General features: G+C 35.8%; 1 protein-coding gene across 1 annotated transcript in view; it reads right to left on the minus strand.

Annotated features, from left to right (window-relative positions):
- Malrd1 (MAM and LDL receptor class A domain containing 1) overlaps window positions 1-19726 on the minus strand; it is a 684120-nt gene that overhangs the window by 149388 nt on the left and 515006 nt on the right. The window contains exon 31 of the mRNA XM_032884682.1: window positions 4544-4701. Coding sequence (XP_032740573.1) covers window positions 4544-4701 — 158 coding nt within the window. The remainder of the gene's footprint in view (window positions 1-4543; window positions 4702-19726) is intronic.

Consider the following 19726-nt stretch of genomic DNA (forward strand, 5'->3'; position numbering starts at 1 on the left):
ATTCATTATTCCTTTTGCCACTCTTTATATATGATTCATTTTGCAGGAATATCTGACTAATTTATTATTATATTTTGTAAAATTTATGAAAAAAACACATTTGTACTATAAAGTATGTCACATGTAGAACATGCAAAGCTTTTGAAAAAGAACTATCTGCAGAATATAAAAGTGATTTTGGAAAGAGGAATATGGAAACACTAAATAGGCCATGAAGAGAACCCTCTTAATATGAGATGCAGGAAGACATAGAGTGAAAAGCAGACAGCAGAGTCATCAGATGTGGGGAAACTCATTTTATCACCCTATGGCTTTATGATAATGAACAGATTCTACAGGCTTCTTCTCCATTACAATATACATAACATTATTATATAAGGAACAGAATAATTAATTCATATAAAAATTTCAATAGTTTTGGCATGTCATAGTCAACTGCTATTATTTTATTTGATATTGTCCTTTTTTCTTAGTGCCACACCTATTTTCTTTCTTACGCCAAAATCAGAATTTTTGCATAAAAATCTATTTTCAATTAAAATTTATATAAAAATAATTAGCAAAAACTAAAAACAAAGAGAAAACAACAAATGTAAAAGTAGACCACAACAGTATCTTTTTGATGAAATATTGTAATTTGGCAGCATGGATGAAAATGAATGGTATGGTAAGCAAAACTAAGTCAAGCACCAAAAGAAAAATACCACATGGTCATATTTGTGTGTGGAAACTAATGAAGTTGATCTCATAGAAGCAAAGAATAATAGTTACAGATTGGGCAGATTAAAGAAAGATGGAGGGAAGGAAGTTGATCAACAGGCACAAAAATAGATAGGAAGAAAAATTCTAGTGTTATATCACATAGTAAGGTGAAAATAGTTAATAGAAAGTCAATATGTATTTCAAAGAATCCAGAAGAAAGAATCTGTCTCTGAAATAAGAGATTTAAAAAATTAAAATACTGCATAGGTTAATAACTCTGAATGGATCATTACACATTATAAACATGTATGGGACTAGGTCACTGCCCATTGTAAACACATTTATTATAGGCCAATAAAACATGCAAAATACAACATAGAGATTTTAACAGATTCATTGAGTGGCAATTCAGAGGTTTCTCAGGAAAGTAAATTCATCATCAGAGGAAGAAGGAAAGAATGTTCAGTGAGCGACTGAATCCCCAAGTTTCAGGACTAAGAGTGAACATGAATAAAACTTCTGTAATTTTAACAAAAGCAACTTCTAGAGCTTCTTGAAAATTTTTACTTGTAAATGAATATGATATTCATAGTCTTTGATAGAATTATTTAAATCTATGAGCTCAACTTAAAATAAAAGTTCTTTCAGAATGGCCAGGTAATTATTCTGAAATATGTACGTTACACCTCTAAGACACCTTCCAGATTTACCAAGTTATCTGTTGCCAAAGAAGGAGGTTTTAAGAAAGAGCTCAAATATTCTCCCTGAGCAATAATAAATATCTATATACTACAGAAAATGTTATCAAAACTAAGATTTATTTTATTTTTTTATTAAATTTATATGGTGTATTTTGATCATGTTCCCCCTTCCAACTTCCCTCAGATCCTCTTTCCTCCCAAATAGCCATCTGCATGTTAGTTCGTTCTCTCTCTCTCTCTCTCTCTCTCTCTCTCTCTCTCTCTCTCTGAAATAAACAAAACAGAAACAGAAAAATCAAAACCAACCAAAAACCCATAACCAAAACATACCAAAGCAAATCAAAACAAAATGAAGTTTCCATTATATTATACTAATGCAACAAAGAATATGCATCTTGAAAGGTGCTTCTTAATGGCCTCCATCTCATTAGGATGAACTTAGAAATCAGGATTAATCATTATTAAAGTCTTCAAATTTTACTGTGTTCAAATTTTACCTCTTTTCACTGTGATTGTATTTAAAAATCTAAACAAGTCCAAGGCTGAATTACTTAAGCTTAATATTCTCAGAAGAAACAAATCTGGTTCTTTTAGGGCTCTTTGGCAATATGGATTAAAAGAAGGCCATGTTCATTTCAATGTGAGATTTAAACTTTATGTGTGAATATGCACCTGAAAGATAGAAAGAAAGAAACTAACATGATTAATTCTTTTATACTAAATATATAATAATGAGTTAATGACTGCTGGTATTTTTCTATAATGTCTTGTCTGTGTATCAAAGCATGTTGATAAATGTATAACCATTCTAACAATCTGATTTTTTCCCTTTACTATTAAAAAGCTAATGGAGGACTCCCTAGCCATCAAGAGTATTTGTTTTTCTCATGCTTCCTACTCAAAGGCTGGGATAAGTTGCAATTTATTTGTCATTGAACTCCATAATTTAGCATGGAAGATCATATCTAATTTACCTGATTTTATCAACTGTATAAATCTATATTGATTGCTTTATTCTTATCTGATGAATCATATTAACATGGTGATACAATTTAGACATGCTTTGTTTGAAAATAATCTCAATATGCTGGTGAAGAAATGTTTTATTTGCTGTTAGTACTCATTGCTTTCCAGAGTACCTTGATAGTCCACATTAAATCAATCATGAAATATCTGCCATGACTTCTATATCATCTAACTAGTTCCCTTGAAACAGACTGAATACTAATGGCTTTCCCCAATTCTTACGTTGAATTCTACACCTAAGAAATGGTATTAGGAGAGTTTGGAAGATCAAGATCATCTGATGAAAACTGATACTCCTGGCTTTCGTGCTGGCCATAACCCTTCCAGCAGCTTGTTGTGTTGAGAGGTTCCTGACTCACATAAAGACGGATCCAGGATTAGACAAAAAGGTCTCCCTAATTCTTTCTGTGTAGCACACATGTGTAATTTTCTCTCAAATCTCTCTCCTCATGTGTGACACATGCTCTCAAATATATCGAATTTCTTCAATCCTGTCCCATGCCTTCTAAACTAGAAAAAAATCTAATAGAAAAACCATAAATACCCAAGAAAATTCACTGTGTTAACCAGTCCCACACAGACAGTTCAGAGAAAAAAGGATGTCCTTATCATCTCAACCATCATCATCAGTATAGAGAAGGATTCTCTATACTGCTAACCTGTAATTTGAAAAACAATGAATCACTTCACAACAAGACATCTTAAATAAAGACTCAACCCAACGTTTGTAATTTAAAGGCTTTTCACAGATTCATAGCTAAATACTAGATAGGAGCTATACAGTTGAGAACCCCAGGCAAATAACTAACCATATTAAAAAAAAAAGCATGCTTGGGTATTTGCTCTGAATGAAGGGAGAGGCCAAATCATGTTAGTAAGTAAAGAATGTTTGCTCTCATGAGCAAGAGATCACCACAGAATAGGAAGACCAAAGGAGGATGGATGATCAGGAAGTTACCTTCCTGCAATCTATTACACACAGAAGCTAATGTCCCAGATCACTCTATATTGTATGTAAAACCTATGAAAAATATTAAGGTGTTGCGCTAACACGTGTGTCCCTCAGCAGTTAGAATGGACTTTCTTTGTTTCTACTGGTTTCCATTTGAAAACAGATACTCTCATAGAGTCAGGATGAATATGTCACTTTCTTTGTATGCTGCTGTTTTGACTTGGTAAGAGATTCTGTCAGTTATTATAATTGGTATTGCTTTTTCTTTTTTTCTATTTTTTTATCTTGTATCTTTCAGACTTTTTGGATAGAGTAGAAGGTTGGTAAGTTATAGATGGTAGATTTTTGCTGTAAAGTCTTATGCTAATTGTGTAATCTGGGAGAGGACAATTTGCTGAGCATTTTGGGGTCTCAGTTTATTTTAAAGCTAGAAGGTATGCATCTCTCCCCCATTAGGCCAACATTTGAACTAAAATGAATAGTATATACAGTGTGTATAAAATATCTCCTGACAGACAGAAAATACCAACACCTGTCTCCATTTCCTAGGAACAATGTTGGAGTTAAGGCAATAAAACCAGTCACATTCCTCTAAACAATTAACTGCTAGGTCATGACACTGGGCTTAGGCTCTAATTCACACTTTTAAATTGAAAGTAGATCATAAAATTGGCTCTTAGTGGTCAAAAATGTGTTAAACTTTGATAAAACGATAAGTATAAATACTGTCATTTCTTTCTCAAAGACTGATGTTTTATACTTGGGGCAAATCTTAATTTGCAACATCAAGGCTGCTTTATCTATATTTTATATGAGATAGATATTTCTGTATTGTTACCTCTAGTGTCACCTTTCCTCCCTGGGTCCTTAGGCAAGCCCTTATTTGTTAAGTACATGTAAAATCTACTCTGACATTTTTTTTTATTTTATCTATGGATAAGCTTCTACATAGCCAATGCTATAATTGAGTTCAGGTGGCAGACATCAATGAGCTTAATCTTGACTCAGATGGAGACGAATGACAGTACTGCATGCCAAAGACCCATAGCCCCAGGCAGAGATGAGAAGTTAATGAAGGCACTTTGGCAGCATGATTACAGTGGGGGTGATTAAATTCATGTGTTGAATATTTCCATGGACACAAATCTATCTTCTTCCATACCTTTAATATCCCCATAATCTGGGGATCCACCATGTAGAACCAGAAGCGAACAGTACACATCCCAAGGCTTGCTGGGAAGAAGCGAGAGGTAATGACTCTTGCAGTAGATCCTTCTCTGGAGAGAGAAGAGTTGACAAACAAGAAATGCCGACCACTACCTAGAAAAGATTGAGGAATAGTTTCAGGTTTTAGGAAAATAATATATTTAATACAGAATTATTGAAGCAAGCGCAAAAATCATTATCATCTTAAACACTCTTCTTTCCTCTCCCCAATTAAATAGAATTTATTTCTTACAAGTCATCTTGAAACAGCAGTTAATTCTTCTGAGCAGAATGGTGGAGCTCTAGTCACATGATATGCAGAATTCCTTTTATACAGGACTCAACCCTGCGTGGATTCTGAAGTTGTACTACTGTCCTTCAGTCTCACTTTCAGGCCATAGCATTTGCATTTTATGAAGAGCGGACAGAGGTCCAGAGTGGGCTTTGGGATCTGATTGATGTGGGACCTTATTTCAGTTATCCCTTCTTCTACACTAGCCAGAGTATTAAAATGTGGCAACATTTGCTGCAGAGTGGTGATTGTAAGAATTATTCCATAATTTATTGGTGTGTGTGTGTGTGTGTGTGTGTGTGTGTGTGTGTTGGTGTGGGATAGCAGATAAGTTACTTGTATAGTCTCAAACAAATCTAATAAATTGTTTTCTATTTAATATAGTTTTCTTTATGCTTAACACAATTCAAAGACAGCAACAGTGTCCCTTTCACTTCTGGTAGAATGACTTCCAGCTTTCTTTAGTTGTTTCAAGTAACTTGGTGAGAATATTTTCTATTTTCTTTATTCTTTCAAATACTATGTTTTAGTTTTATTTTATTTTTATTAAACTAATTTAATGCATTTACATTTCAAATGATATCCCCTCCCTCAAATTCCCCATCCCATGCTCCTCCCTTTCGCCTGTATTCCAGTGCCCTTCAACCCACTCACCCACTCCCACCTCACCACTCTAGTGTCTGCCTATGCTGGGGCATCAAGCCTCTGCAGGATCAAGGGCCTCCCCTCCCATTGATGTCTGAAAAGGCCATCATCTGCTATCTATGTAGCTGGAGCCATGGATTGGTTGGTGGTTTAGTCCCTGGGAACTCTGGGTGGTCAGGTTAGTTGATATTGTTCTTCCTATGGGGTTGCAATTCCCTTCAGTTCCTCAGTCCTTCCCTTATTTCTTCCACTTGAGTCCCCTGGCTCAGCTCAATGGTTTGCTATGAGTAGTGTTATTTAATTTATTTATTGCATATATTTCACTCATATCTACTCATATTCAATACTTAATTTTCTTCTTTTTATTTTAAAGTTTTTAATTTATCTTAATTTGTCTTATTACTCTCTTTTATTGAAATGCTCAAATTTTCTTTTTTTTTATCTTTATTAACTTGGGTGTTTCTTATTTACATTTCAATTGTTATTCCCTCAAATTTTCTTATAACCAATGTATTTAAATGAATACACATATTTTGATTCTCCATTCTTTCCTGAATTAAAATATGTCAAGATGTTAACTTCCTTGACTCATGAGCTATTTAGAAGCCATGTTGAATCTGTATGTAATTAGAAGTTTTGTAATCACATTCCTGTTACATTATAGAGAAAAGTATGGAAAAACTGGGAAAGTCTTATCAATTTTAATCACTGACAGAAATGGGGTTCTTCTCACATTAGGCAAACACAAAGAAAGCAGTGAATACTTTTGACTTGATGTGAAATATCCATTCTCCCAAAAGAAGATTGTAGAAAGCGTATTGTGTATGGTCTCCATTTCTTTAGATCGTTACATTTCATGGCCAATGACTTGTTTTTCTCATGTTATTTTGTGTGTGTTTGTGTGCGTGTCACATGAGACTATAGGCATTCTGATAATTCTCCAATGAAGTCCTCAGTGAATGACTTCAGGGCCAGATGGTTGATTGTGCTGTTCTGGTCAGCCATGTCTTTCCTGCTGGATCATTTCATTGCCAAGCAAATATGATTCTCCAGCTGTAATAATAGAGTCATTAATTTCTTCTTAAAGTTCTATCAGGATTTACTTGAAAAACTATGATTTTCTGGTATTAAATTCGTATATGTTGGAGATTTTTTTTTGTTTTCTTAGAGGAATGGCCTATTTATTATCATCTATGGTCTTCTTTATCCTTAATAATATTCCTTGCCTCAGAGTTTTTTTTATTAACTCTCACATTCTTTTGAAGAGTGTCCTTCCCTTATTTTTGATTTTTCTGCCTTTATATTAAATATAGATTCTGAAAGATAGTATTCTGTTCTTTATCCACACTGACAATGAATGTATGTTAATTGCCAAATTTATACTATTAATCTTTATTGATGGAGCTGAACTACTGACAGAACATTTTACCATTTCTATATTCATTAATTTTTGTGTCTTTTTAAACTTTTTATCCACTTTCTCTATTCTGAAGCTAATTAGTAATTTTACGTGATTAAAATTTTCATCTTCTTTGTGTACTAGTTGCATACCTATAAAAACATATTTCCTAGTGGATGACCTTGAACTTAAAAATTACATTACAACTAGCTCAAGTACTTCTTCAAATATGTGCATAACACTTCATGGGTCACAGAAGTGAGTATTTTCCAACAGCACTTTTCTGTTTAATTCAACCCAACTTTTTTTTCACATTCTTGAATATTTTTCTTCCCTTGTGTCAGTAAAGATTTAGTGAACTAGCATTTACAGTTGTTTCCATGACCTTGTTTCTCTTCCCTTGTGAAAGCTGAGAGAACTCGTAGGCTTCTATGTGGAAACTTGATGAGGATTTCAGAGAAGATGTTTCCCTACTGTCCTCTCAGAATTTCATCTCCTGTAGGTTTCTATATTGAATCTGGAAAATCATGGCTTAGATGTCCTGCCCACAGACATTCATTCCCAAGGTTTTCTTCTTCTAGCTTTTATGACCCTGTGCCCACCTGTGTGTCTCTCACAGAAGCAGTGGCAGTTCCTATCTGTGATCTCGGCTGTCTAGTAAGTCAATAAAATGCTAATGCTTTTCAGTGACACAACTTGTTTACTGGTAAAAGGATGAACAGGGTTCTTCAAATCTCCTGACATGCTGGGTAAGAGATAGCAATAACATATCTATACTGAAATATTCCTAACTGAAAACTTCCTCTTTCACTTAGCAGACTTTATGAAGTCTTACTTGAAAAAATCCATTAAGAAAAACATGTAGCAAGGTTGGGTTGAATGTACCTCTTATTTAAGCCTTGGGAGATTGAAACAGGTTTAAAACAATTTTGAGGCTGCACTGCCTTTTTTAATTGAATATTTTATTTATTTACATTTTAAGTGTTATCCCCTTTCCCAGTTTCCCCTCCACAAAACCCCTATCCCCTCTTCCTCCTCCTGCTCCTATGAGGGTGCTCCCCCATCCATTCACCTACCCCAGCCTCACCTCCCTAACATTCTCCTACACTGGGGCATCGAGACTTCACAGGATCAAAAGCCTCCCCTCCTAGAATTTTGTCTTCGCACTTTTTTCCCTTGGCAGTGGAATGTTTTATGACAAGATAACAAGTTCAGTTAGTACCACTGTTAGATCAAATACACAAGTTGAGAGTTGGTATGCGAATTGGAGTGAGAAGACCCTACGGCGGGTGTAGATTAAAACTGCTTTTGAAGAAAGTGAGACTGCTCTGTCTCAAAAACCCAAACCCATTAAATCTAGTGGGTCACAAGACAAAACAGAAAGATGCAAAACAAAAAATAGACATGTAGAGGAAGGTTGGTTGATGGAATTCAGAAAGAAATAGGAGAGGCTGGGACAAGGGTGAGGCTAACCAGAATGCATAATATGTACGTGAGAAATTATCAGGGAAAAAGTTTAGCAGAAACAAAGCATGACCATGATCAACAAATAAGAAATAAAATTATAAAATTAACACCCAAAACAAAGAAAAACAAAACAAAAAAGGAAGAAAAACTAGCAACAGGATATAACCCAAGAATTATTATCATGAAGTCTTCTCAGGATAAATAAATAGGGATTGAAATACCATGGAAGTTGACTTCCTTCCCAAAGTCCCCAAAGGGGTTGTTAAGTGCCACTCAATTAGGAAAAATAAGCAGAGTAATTTAAGTCACAAGAAAATACTTTTAGAGTTTACATTTTGTTTGAAGATACTTTCTTTCATCATTTGGAAGCAGACGTTTTATGAGGCTCACACAGCTAACATATATTTGGACTCTCCTGCCCTAGTTTCTATAACGAGACGGTGGCTTATTCTTCAGAAGTACACTTTAATTCCATGCTATCTTAAGCCAAATAGGAACATGTACCCTGTCTTACATCTTGACTTTTATATACATGAGGATTTTCAGTGCATGTTAATCATATGAAATCTACTGGTCTTAACCTGGATGTGAAGAAATAATTAGTTAATATAGTTGGATACTGCAATCCTATATTTTATCATTAAGCTCCTAAATATTATAACATGCAAAACTCAAATAAGTATATTTCAATATCAAGTTTTTTTCTATGCTAGCTTCTAACTTGACATTGAAAGTCAAATATTTCAAGCCATAGGGAAAGCGGCAATTGCGTTCAGTGATGCAAATGTAATCAAGTTTATAGATAGGAATTGAATTCTGATTGAAAACATTGCATTTCAGTGTATTTATTCTGCTCCCTAAATATAGAAGAATCTAGGTGTGAAGCTATTCCAGGGCGGGCATGGACAACTTACTGGCAGCTGTGTTTCCAAAGAGGATGTCCCCTTTCAGCCGCTGCCAACTGCAAATATTCCTTGGAAACTACTAATCCCCTCTTGCCTTCATCCCAAAATTCTGTCTGGCTTCTTCTAGTCATCTTCTGCAGGTAACCACAGCTGCAGTGAGCAGTTGTGCACTGCAACCTCTTACATGCAGAAGTCAGCATGTCACCATTCTCCCACACAATCCTCAGTTCTTACAGTCTTCCAGAACCACTCCTCAAAGTGTTCTAAATTATGGGCAAAGGGAGGTTGATACAGATAATTCATCCACAGCAGAACCCTGAGTCACACACGCTCCACACTTGCCCACTTGTGAGTCTTTGCTTCTCTGACCAAAGTTGAGAGAACAAATCTAGGAGTGTATAAATTTTTAGAATGCAGTTCGGTAGCATGATCACTTAGCAACACCATGACAGACATGGGCCTTTGACTAGATTAATAGTACCAGGCATGGAATCTCCTCTCCAGAGCAGGCCTCATATCTGATCAGAAAGTAGTTGGTTATTTCCATAACCTTATTGTGCCGTTATTACACCAGTGGGCACCTTCTTCCAAACAGGTCAGTACTGTAGCCTGCAGGGAGCATGGGTAAGATCATTGATGTCTCTTATCATGCATCAATCTAAATGAGCCTCTTCTGGCACTGTTTAACTGATCCTCAGGGAGAGAGTTCCTGGTCACTTTGAGGTTGACTTCTTTATGCCTATAAACCTATAAAGCACCAAAGAGATCAGTGCCTTCACCAATAGAGTCATCCAACACACACACACACACAACACACACACACACACACACACACACACACACACACACACACACACACACACACACACACACACACACAAAGAGGCGATAGACGAACACCAGGACCTGCAAAGAGAGAGAGGGGAGGATACTCACAGTTGATGTCTTAGGAGAGTATTGGTAGATTAGGAAGGCAAGAGGGTAAGGGAGGGGTTTTACCGCAACTTAGGACAAACACTGTTTTGTGAGATACAACAACAAAACTTGCAATTCCAATTATGAGTCAGGGTTCTCTGGGCTGAGATTTCAAAGTCTGCTCTCAATAGTTGGCTCTAATTTACATGCTCAGGGTGGATTTTTTCCAAAATCCTACAGGAGAACACAGATATCAGAAAGCTGATTAAGGGCTGAGGTTCTGATACATATCTCTGTGTAGGTGAACCCCGTTTAAAATGAGACAGCAGATCAGCCTACAGATCCTGAAGCTGCCACTGTAAATGTGTTCTTTGACAAACTGTTAGTGTAAGTCTTGGCCACGGACAGATTTGCCCAGGACAACTTGTTACATTGCCACTTTGTTCTCAAAAATAAAAAGGAGAAAGTTGTTCAGACTCTCGAAGTTATTAAAACTTGAGTTTTCCATAAAAGATACCACATCAAAAAGTGATTACAGCTTACACTGAATATGCTGTCATGAATAAAGCCATCTTTTATCTAGCAAGCTCAGGCTACCCTCATTGTCAAGTATTTGCCAGCATTCGGTTGCTGACTGAAAACCACACATTAATATCTAGCAAAATTCTTGGCGGAAGGTCGGTACAGATACACTAAACAGTTAAAAATTTGCTACAGGAAAAAAAAGTGCTAATGTCTCAACTGCCAGGTCACATTTAGATTTTAATGGGAAATCATTAAACCAGTTCATTTCCATTACTTACATGAAGCTGTGTGGAATGATCAATAGTATCCCCGGGTACCAAGTTTCAAAAGCAAAATTCTTTGATTATTTGATTTGGAGCTGTCCAGCAGCTCTGTCATCTTAAAAACCTTACTACTTATAAATCATATCTCAAGATTCTCAGCTAATCTCATACAATCTGTCATAGTTCAATTAAGTTTGACCAGGGTGCAATATTCTGAATGTTGCATTTCAATAAGTATTTATAAATTTTGCTACTCATTCTTCCTAAATATTTTCAGTTTTGGAATTCACTTCTGCTTTATAATTTCAAGCTTCTGAGATTATGCGTTTAAAGATTCTTAAGTTTGACAACTAATTAGCTACCATCAAGAACAGGGACAGCTTTCTCAGTAATACTTGCCTCTGATTTTAACAACTATTTAAGCAATTGAATAGTTTTGAAAATTGGTGACCACTTAATGTCATATTTAAGTAGTATGCATTCAACACTAAGTCGTGCTTTGTTCAAGTGACAATGATAATTTTTTATTGCAGAGGGAGCAATATATTATGTAAATACACACACATATATATTACACATATGCATATATATTATATGCTTCACATTTCATGACCATTCTTTTATGAGCAAAAGAAAAAAGGCCTAAATTGTCCTTTAGATATGAGAAAGCACTATCTTATATTTAAAAATATTTCATTGAATTATTGTGTTAAATTATAATAATTTGACATTTCTTTTGTACAAGGACAGTTAATACTCATAACGGAATCTCTATTTTCATGAGTCTTCTGCCATTTAGGAAAATTATGCTCATTTATTCCCTAGTAAAATCATAAGAGACAATTTCCCACATTAAATGATTTGAATTCACTCTTTGGTTAAAATTGGAAGCAATCCTTCTCTTTTTCTTCTTCATATAATATAAAGTTGCCTAATAATTTTTTTCCATTTCTTTTTTTTTTGTTTTTTTCATCTTTATTAAATTGGGTATTTCTTATTTACATTTCTAATGTTATTCCCTTTCCCAGTTTCCATGCCAACATCCCCCTGACCCCTCTCGCTCCCATTCTATATGGGTGTTCCCATCCCCATCCTCCCCCCAGTACTGTCCTCCCCCCAAGAATTCCGTTCACTGGGGGTCCAGCCCTGGAGGGCTAAGGGCTTCCCCTTCCACTGGTGCTCTTGCTAGGCTATTCATTGCTACCTATGAGGTTGGAGCCCAGGGTCAGTCCATGTATAGTCTTTGGGTAGTGGCTTAGTCCCTGGAAGCTCTGGTTGCTTGGCATTGTTGTTCACATGGGGTCTCAAGCCCCTTCAAGCTCTTCCAGACCTTTCTCTGATTCCTTCAACGGAATGGTCCCAATCTCAGTTCAGTGAATTGCTGCTGGCATTCACCTATGTATTTGCTGTATTCTGGCTGTGTCTCTCAGGAGAGATCTACATCCGGTTCCTGTCAGGCTGCACTTCTTTGCTTCATCCATCTTATCTAGTTTGGTGGCTGTATATGTATGGGCCACATGTGGGGCAGGCTCTGAATGGACGTTCCTTCTGCCTCTGTTCTAAACTTTGCCTTCCTATCCCCTCCCAAGGGTATTTTTGTTCCCTTTTTAAAGAAGGAGTGAAGCATTCGCATTTTGGGCATCCTTCTTGACTTTCATGTGTTCTGTGCATCTAGGGTAATTCGAGCATTTGGGCTAATAGCCACTTATCAATGAGTGCATACCATGTGTGTTTTTCTAAAACGGTATATAAGATACCTCTCCTTCAAAACCGAGAATTCTCCCTGCTTCAGAGTACAATGTCTGGCTCTACACTCTGTTTTATTTCTGCCTGAGCCTTACTTTAAAGTAGAGCAGTGCATAGTGACTATTGTTAGAATGCCCTTGATCACTTTTTGTACATCTATTCTCCTTCTGATTTTCTGAGCTGGCAGCAACTTGATTCTGAAATATTTCAAGGGCACGTTTGAAACACATTTGTAGCCCAATGGTTTCATCAAAATTGCCAAAACAGAAGCCTTAAACAAAGCGTCTTGGAAGTGAAATTTGGTATAGATTGAAAAGAGAGGCTGTCGACTCAGTCTTGGAATCTCCTTATTTCTAATTTTCCCAAAGTGTGGCTTTATTCCTATTTTTTTTCTGAGCATGATTATTGAAGTAGCATACTCATTTCAACAGAATGTTTCTTTTTAATGCTACTAACCAGAACTATATTTGGTCCTATAAAATTTCCATTTTGGCATGTTTTAATCAGTTATGGAAACAAGGTTTTTCATAGTGGCATGCTAATCAAAGGTAGACTCATCTCATTTCTAAAGTTACTGATTTATTAAGGATAGTCCAGTAACATGATGATGATAAACAGATGGTGTTGTCTGGCACTTGCAACAACTTTAAGCAGAAGCAGAATACTGAGCCCCTAGTCCTCATGTGGAAGGACTGAAAGACCCATTTATGTGCCATCTATTTGTCAACATGTCCTGTGAAGGATGGATTAGCCTAATAGCATTTCTGTAACTTGATCTTATTTCCCAAGTTGAGAATACAAAGAAAGCTGGGCTGTAGTCACATAAGAAGGAAGCAATGGTAAAATAAATGGAAATCCATTTCTTTTTTTAAATAATAACTAGGAGCTTGTAAAAGGAGCCAAACTTCATTTAGATTTCAGACAGATTGTCCCTGAAAGAGTATGGAGAACAAGTAGGAACAGCAACACTATTCTCTTTTAATCTGAACAGGAGCCTGGTTATTGTTCTGACTATGGAGTCAGCAGACACTTTGAGGAGGATTGACCATGTCTACATTGGCGCTGAAGTGACAGATCTGATTTCAGTTTTGACTGTACCATTCACTGGGTGTTTGATAATGAATAGCTCCATTTAAATTCTCTAAGACTCAGAAGCAATAAGAGATAATTACCATAGGTAGTTTTCTCTCATGAGATTGTGGGGAAAAAATTAAATGATATACTAAAGGCAAAGTGCCTAGAACACAGTCGCAAATTAGTGCTATTCTCCTGGGAAATTTAGAGAAGAGATACAAACTGATTCTAGAATTGGGAATGAGTTCATACACCATGCATTACTGATTGGATAGCTACTACGAGCATGTGGTATGTCTCCCACTTTTACTAGAGATATTGCTAAGCAATGTGTGAGGCACAAAGCAATGAATTCTACAATTAAGGTAGCACTAGATTAGAGCACTGGGCCACACAACTTAGATTTAAACCCAAGTCTTTATAGCATTGTCACATTTGGACAGTCTCCGTCTCTACCATGTTGAATAGCATTTGCCCCTCGGTGAGTGCTAACACCAAGACTATAGAGAGATTATGAAGGATAGTGTGAGTACGGGACAGCATAGTGATATAGACTGGAGAGGCTAGGTAGTTCAGTGGGTAGAGGATGGTACATAAAAGCAGGCCTCTTAACTCCTCACAGAGCTAGAATGTAAAGTCCTTTGTCTTGCAGACTTACTTATAGGAAACCCTCTAGCAAATCCCAATCCCTACAGTATGGCAGAGAGCACTTTACTAAAGGTTGAAAAAGTTATATGACAATATATTGGGATGTGGCTAGATGTGCAGACTGCTTCTTCAAATGGAGGTCTCAGTGCCAGAGTCCAGCAGAACTTCCTGTGTTGTGATTGGATGGGTTAGTAACCCTTTCTATGCATTCATTGACCCCCCCCCTTAAACCCTTAAGATTTCCATGAGGATTAAAGCAAAATAACATGATTTAACCAGAGTGCGGAGTAATACTCTGAATAGCAGCTGCAGAGGTGTATCAGTTTTGGGCATGTTCTTTCTAAGGTCACCATAGTGTCTGTCTGTCTGTCTGTCTGTCTGTCTGTCTCTCTCTCTCTCTCTCTCTCTCTCTTTTTCTGTGTGTGTGTGTGTGTGTGTGTGTGTGCACGCGCATCTGTCTGTCAATCTGTGTATTCTTGTTTATTCATGTAGGGATCCCTGTGCACAGCATGCACATGCCTATTAGAGGACAAGAATAGAGAAGAATTCATCTATTCTCCTATGTGAGGTCTGGGCTAAACTCAGATTGTCATGCTTGGCAGAAAGAACCTTTGTGTGTTAAGCCATCTTCCTAACCCAGAAATCCTTGTCTTAGTTTAAATCAGGATAAAACCACGTAGTATGTAATAAATAGACTTTCCTTTCTTGCATATTTTATTGCAATATCTTTAGTCTTTCTTCCTAATTTCTAAATGTTTCAATGATATAAAAGGAAGGAAGAAAATCAGAGGGCAGGAAAATAAGGAAATACATGTAGGAGAAAATGATGGAAAACACTGTATTTTTTTAATGTAGATAACCCATATGTATTAGCATAGATGATGGATATAAGTCCAGTCATATATCACTCAATGTTGGCGATGAGAGAAAATGAATTCTGCTAACTGCAAAGACAGTCTTCCTAGAACAGTTTAAAGACATGAATAGCTCTAAAAATTACAGAGAAATAACTAATCTCAAAATATTTAAGATACATTCACATGGAGCTAAAATGTGAATTCCCATGATCTCTGACAAGTTCTCAAAAAGTTTATGTAATTTAATAAGGGAAACAATTCAAAGGAGACCAAGACTGTGACTCGTGATTGGCTGGTCAAGCCAGTCACAAGGTGAGAGATTCATGTAGGGTGATTTGCATTACAGTTCCGCCCAATTACATAGGAAGGTAGAGTGCTGCTATTGTAAGAGGGTTCAGAATATTACCACTAGTGAGACAACATAAATTTCAATAAGGAAAATTCGTTCTGTCAACAAGGGTTATTCCATTTTCACACTCTAAAATTGCAAGGCACTTATCTATGAGCATAGAAGAATGCATTAGGCATCATTACCTAATTATGCCATAGGCATGTGGTCATGTTCCTTAAACGGAAGAGTAGCATACCCTATGTCACTGGCCTATCTAGTCTTAGGTTCTTGGCCACCAAGGCTACTTTGAATCAGGGTCCCATCTCATGGAAGGGGTCTTAAGTCAAATTGGATATTGATTGGTTATTCCCACAAGATTTGTGCAACTTTTATTGTATCAGTATATCTTGCAGTCAGATTACAATGTAGATCAAAGCATTCATAGCTACATTGGTGTTTATCTTTCTCCTTGGTAGTGTGCATAGTAACTTCCAGTACCATAAATACTAGTACACAGGAGTGATGGCTGTAGGTAAGGACCATTTCAACTTTTCTGTGTTCAATGAGTTGTGTGCACACTGCCTTTAGGAACAAGCCTTACCATCAGTTTGTGGAAAGGCACCAACAGCTTTGGCAACACACTGGGTTTTTGGAGGTTCCCATGGAACCCCTTTGACCAATAACTCCATTTAAATGTGACCAATTCCAGCACTGGAAGATTCATTTGGTGACAGGAGATGTCAAGTTGGGGCTCTGTATCAGTCAGTATTTGGCAACTGCATTTAGACAACCTTCATATATGAACATGCTAAAGGAAGTTCCTATTGGATTACGCTTACACACGATTTATCAAATGGCCTTTAGTTTTACTGTGCTTCTCTATACTGCCCCACTTACCCTTCTCTTTCCACCTGCTTGTTTGGTCCTCCCATTCTATTCCCCCTCCCATAGTTATCTATTTTAATTTCCCTTCCTGGAAGATTCATTTCTTACCCCAGTCCCTTACTCTCTACTTAGTCTATGTGCTTATCTGAACAGTACTTTCCTTATTAATGATTTAAGAGCTAATATCCACAAATAAGTGAATATATGTCATGTCAGTCTTCCTTGATCTCTGTTACTTCACTCAGGATGATTTTTTCATCCATTTCCCTGAAATTTTTATTCTTTTAAAAGCTGAGTAATATTTCATTTTACCAAAGTCCCACATTTTATTTATCAATTCATCCCTTGGTAGACATCTAGTTTGTTTCAAATTTCTGGCCATCATAAATAGAGCAACAATGAATATGGTTGAGCAAGTGTCTATCTCATAGGATGAAGCATCTTTCGAGTATATGCTCAATAATGACGTAGTTGGATATTGAGGTTGATCTATTCCCATAATTCTGATAAAATGAAAAACTTATTTCTATAGTGGCTGGCTGTACCTGTTTCCACTCCCAACAGCAATGAGTGCTTGCTTTACTGCATATCCTTGTCAGCATGTTCTGTCATTTGTTTTATTGATCTTGGTCATCCTGATTCGAATAATATAAAATCTGAAAGTATGTATTTGAATCTCTATGATTAATAACGATATTAAGCATCCTGAAGGTGATACTCATCTATTTGAGTTTTATATTTTGAGAATTCTCAGTTATATCTTTACTTTCTATGTTAATTAGGTTGTTCATTGTCTTGATGTTCATTTTTGTATGTTTTTAAATTTATTTTGAATATTATCTCTGTATTAGATATGTGGTCAGTAAGCAATAAAAATCTTTTCCCATTTTGTAGGCTACTGCTTTGTACAAATGATGGTGTTCTTTGCTATATATAAGCTTTTCAGTTTCAAAAGGTCCTATCTAATAACTTACTAACTGTTGGTCTTAGTGCCTGTGCTATTGGTATTCTGTTCAGAAAGATTTTCCTTGTGTTAATGAGTTCAAACTATACCTAGTTTACTCATCTATCAGATTCAGTTATCTGATCTTCTTTTATTCATTTACAGTTGCTTTTCTGTGCCAATGACAGGTGTGGGTCTATTTGCAACTGGATGTAGTCATCCAGTTGAACAAGTACCATTTGTTAAAGACTCATTTTTTTCTAGAGTTGTTTCTTTTAAAATTTTAGCTTCATTATAAAAGTGTCAGGGTAGATTTATTTTTCTGGTCTTTAGTTTGATTTCATTCATCAACCTGTCTGTTTTGTTACCAAATACCATGCTCTTTTGATTACTATAGGTATGTAGTATAACTGAAGATCAGGGATAATAATATCACCTGTTGTTCAGAATTATTTTAGCTATTATGTTGTGTGAGTTTGTGTGTGTGTGTGTGTGTGTGTGTGTGTATGCATGCATGTGCGTGTGCATGTGCGTGTGTGTGTGTGTGTGTGTGTGTGTGTGTGTGCTTCCATATGAAGCTGAAAATTGTACTTTCAAAGCCTGTGAAAATTATGTTGTAATTTTGTTGGGGATTGAATTGCATCTGTAGATTGCTTTTGGCAGAATGGTTTTGTTGTTGTTTTGTTTTGTTTTTGCAGTGTTTTTTCTTTCACTTGCTTATTTAGAATTACTACAAGATAGTTTCTATTTTTGAGACTACTGTAAAGGTTTGTCTTATCTTTCTCTACTTGTCTATTGTATATAGGAAGGAGAGTGATTGTATGTTAATTCTGCTACTTTGTTGAAAGCATTTATCAGCTGTAGGAGATTCTGGATAGAGGTTTGAGCATCATTTATGTATATTATCATATGACATCATATCCAAATACAGACAGTTTGAATTCCTATATGTATCTCCTTGATCTCTTTCAGTTGTCTTATTCAAGCTAAGACTTCAAGTACTGTAATGATGAGGAATGGAGAGAGTATCTTTTTCTTGATTTTGATGGAACTGCTTGAAATTTTGCCCCCTTTGAGTTGATGTTGGCATGGTATTACTATAAATTGTTGTTATTATGTTGAGGTATGTCCTTTGTATTCATGATCTCTCTTTAATTTTGACTTTTATTTTAAAAAGGACATTGAATTTTGTCAAGGTCTTTTCATCTAGTGAGATGATCATGTGGATTTGTCTTTTCAATTTCATGGAATAAATTTATTAATTTACATATGTTGAACAATCTCTGTATCTCTGAATGATACCAACCTCATCATGGTGGATGATCATTTTGATTTGTTCTTGGATTTGGTTTGTAAATATTTACTGAGAATTTTTGCATCTATATACCAAGGAGGAATCTGGGCTATTTCTCCTCTTTTATTGTGTCTTAATGTTGTTTAACTATCAGAATAACTGTTGCCTGGTAAAAAGAAGTGAGCAATGTTATTTCTGATTCAATTTTGTTGAATAATTTGAGAAGTACTGGGGTTAACTCTTCTTTTAAACTCTGGTAGGATTTTTTGTGAAAACCATCTGGCCCTGGGTTTTGTTGGTTGGGAGACTTTTAATTGCTGCTTCTATTTCACTAGGAGTTATAGCTCTGTTCAAATTGGTTATTTAAATTTTATTTAACTTTTATAGCTTATTGAAAATTGTCTATTTATTTTAGATAGTCCAATTTGGTGAAATATAAGTTTTTAAATATGTTGCCATGATGTTATCTCTCCCTTTCCTCATCTAATTTTGTTAAGTTAGATTTTCTTTCTCTACCTTTTAGTTAATTTAGATCTTCTCTTTTTGGATTTTAGTAATTTGACTGAGAGTTTGTCAATTTTATTGATTTTTATCAAAGATCTATTTCATTGATTCTTTGTATTGTTTTTGTTTGTTTCTATCGTATTAATTTTAACCCTGGGTGTGGTTATTTCTTGCCATCTACTCCTTTTAGGTAAGATTTATTCTTTTGTTCTATAGCTTTCACATATGCTGTTAAATTACTAATATGAGAGCTCTCCAATTTATCATGACATTTAGTGCTATGATCTCACTTCTATAAAATGCTTCCATTGTGTTAAATAAGTTTTGGTATGCTGAGATTTAATTTTAATTCAATTCTAGAAAGTTTTAATTTCATTTCTCATATCTGTCTTGGCCCACTTTTTCATTCAGGAGTCAGCTGTTAAGTTTCTATGTGTTGCTAAGCT

This window comes from Rattus rattus, chromosome 14 (assembly GCF_011064425.1).
Source record: "Rattus rattus isolate New Zealand chromosome 14, Rrattus_CSIRO_v1, whole genome shotgun sequence".
NCBI lineage: Eukaryota > Metazoa > Chordata > Mammalia > Rodentia > Muridae > Rattus > Rattus rattus.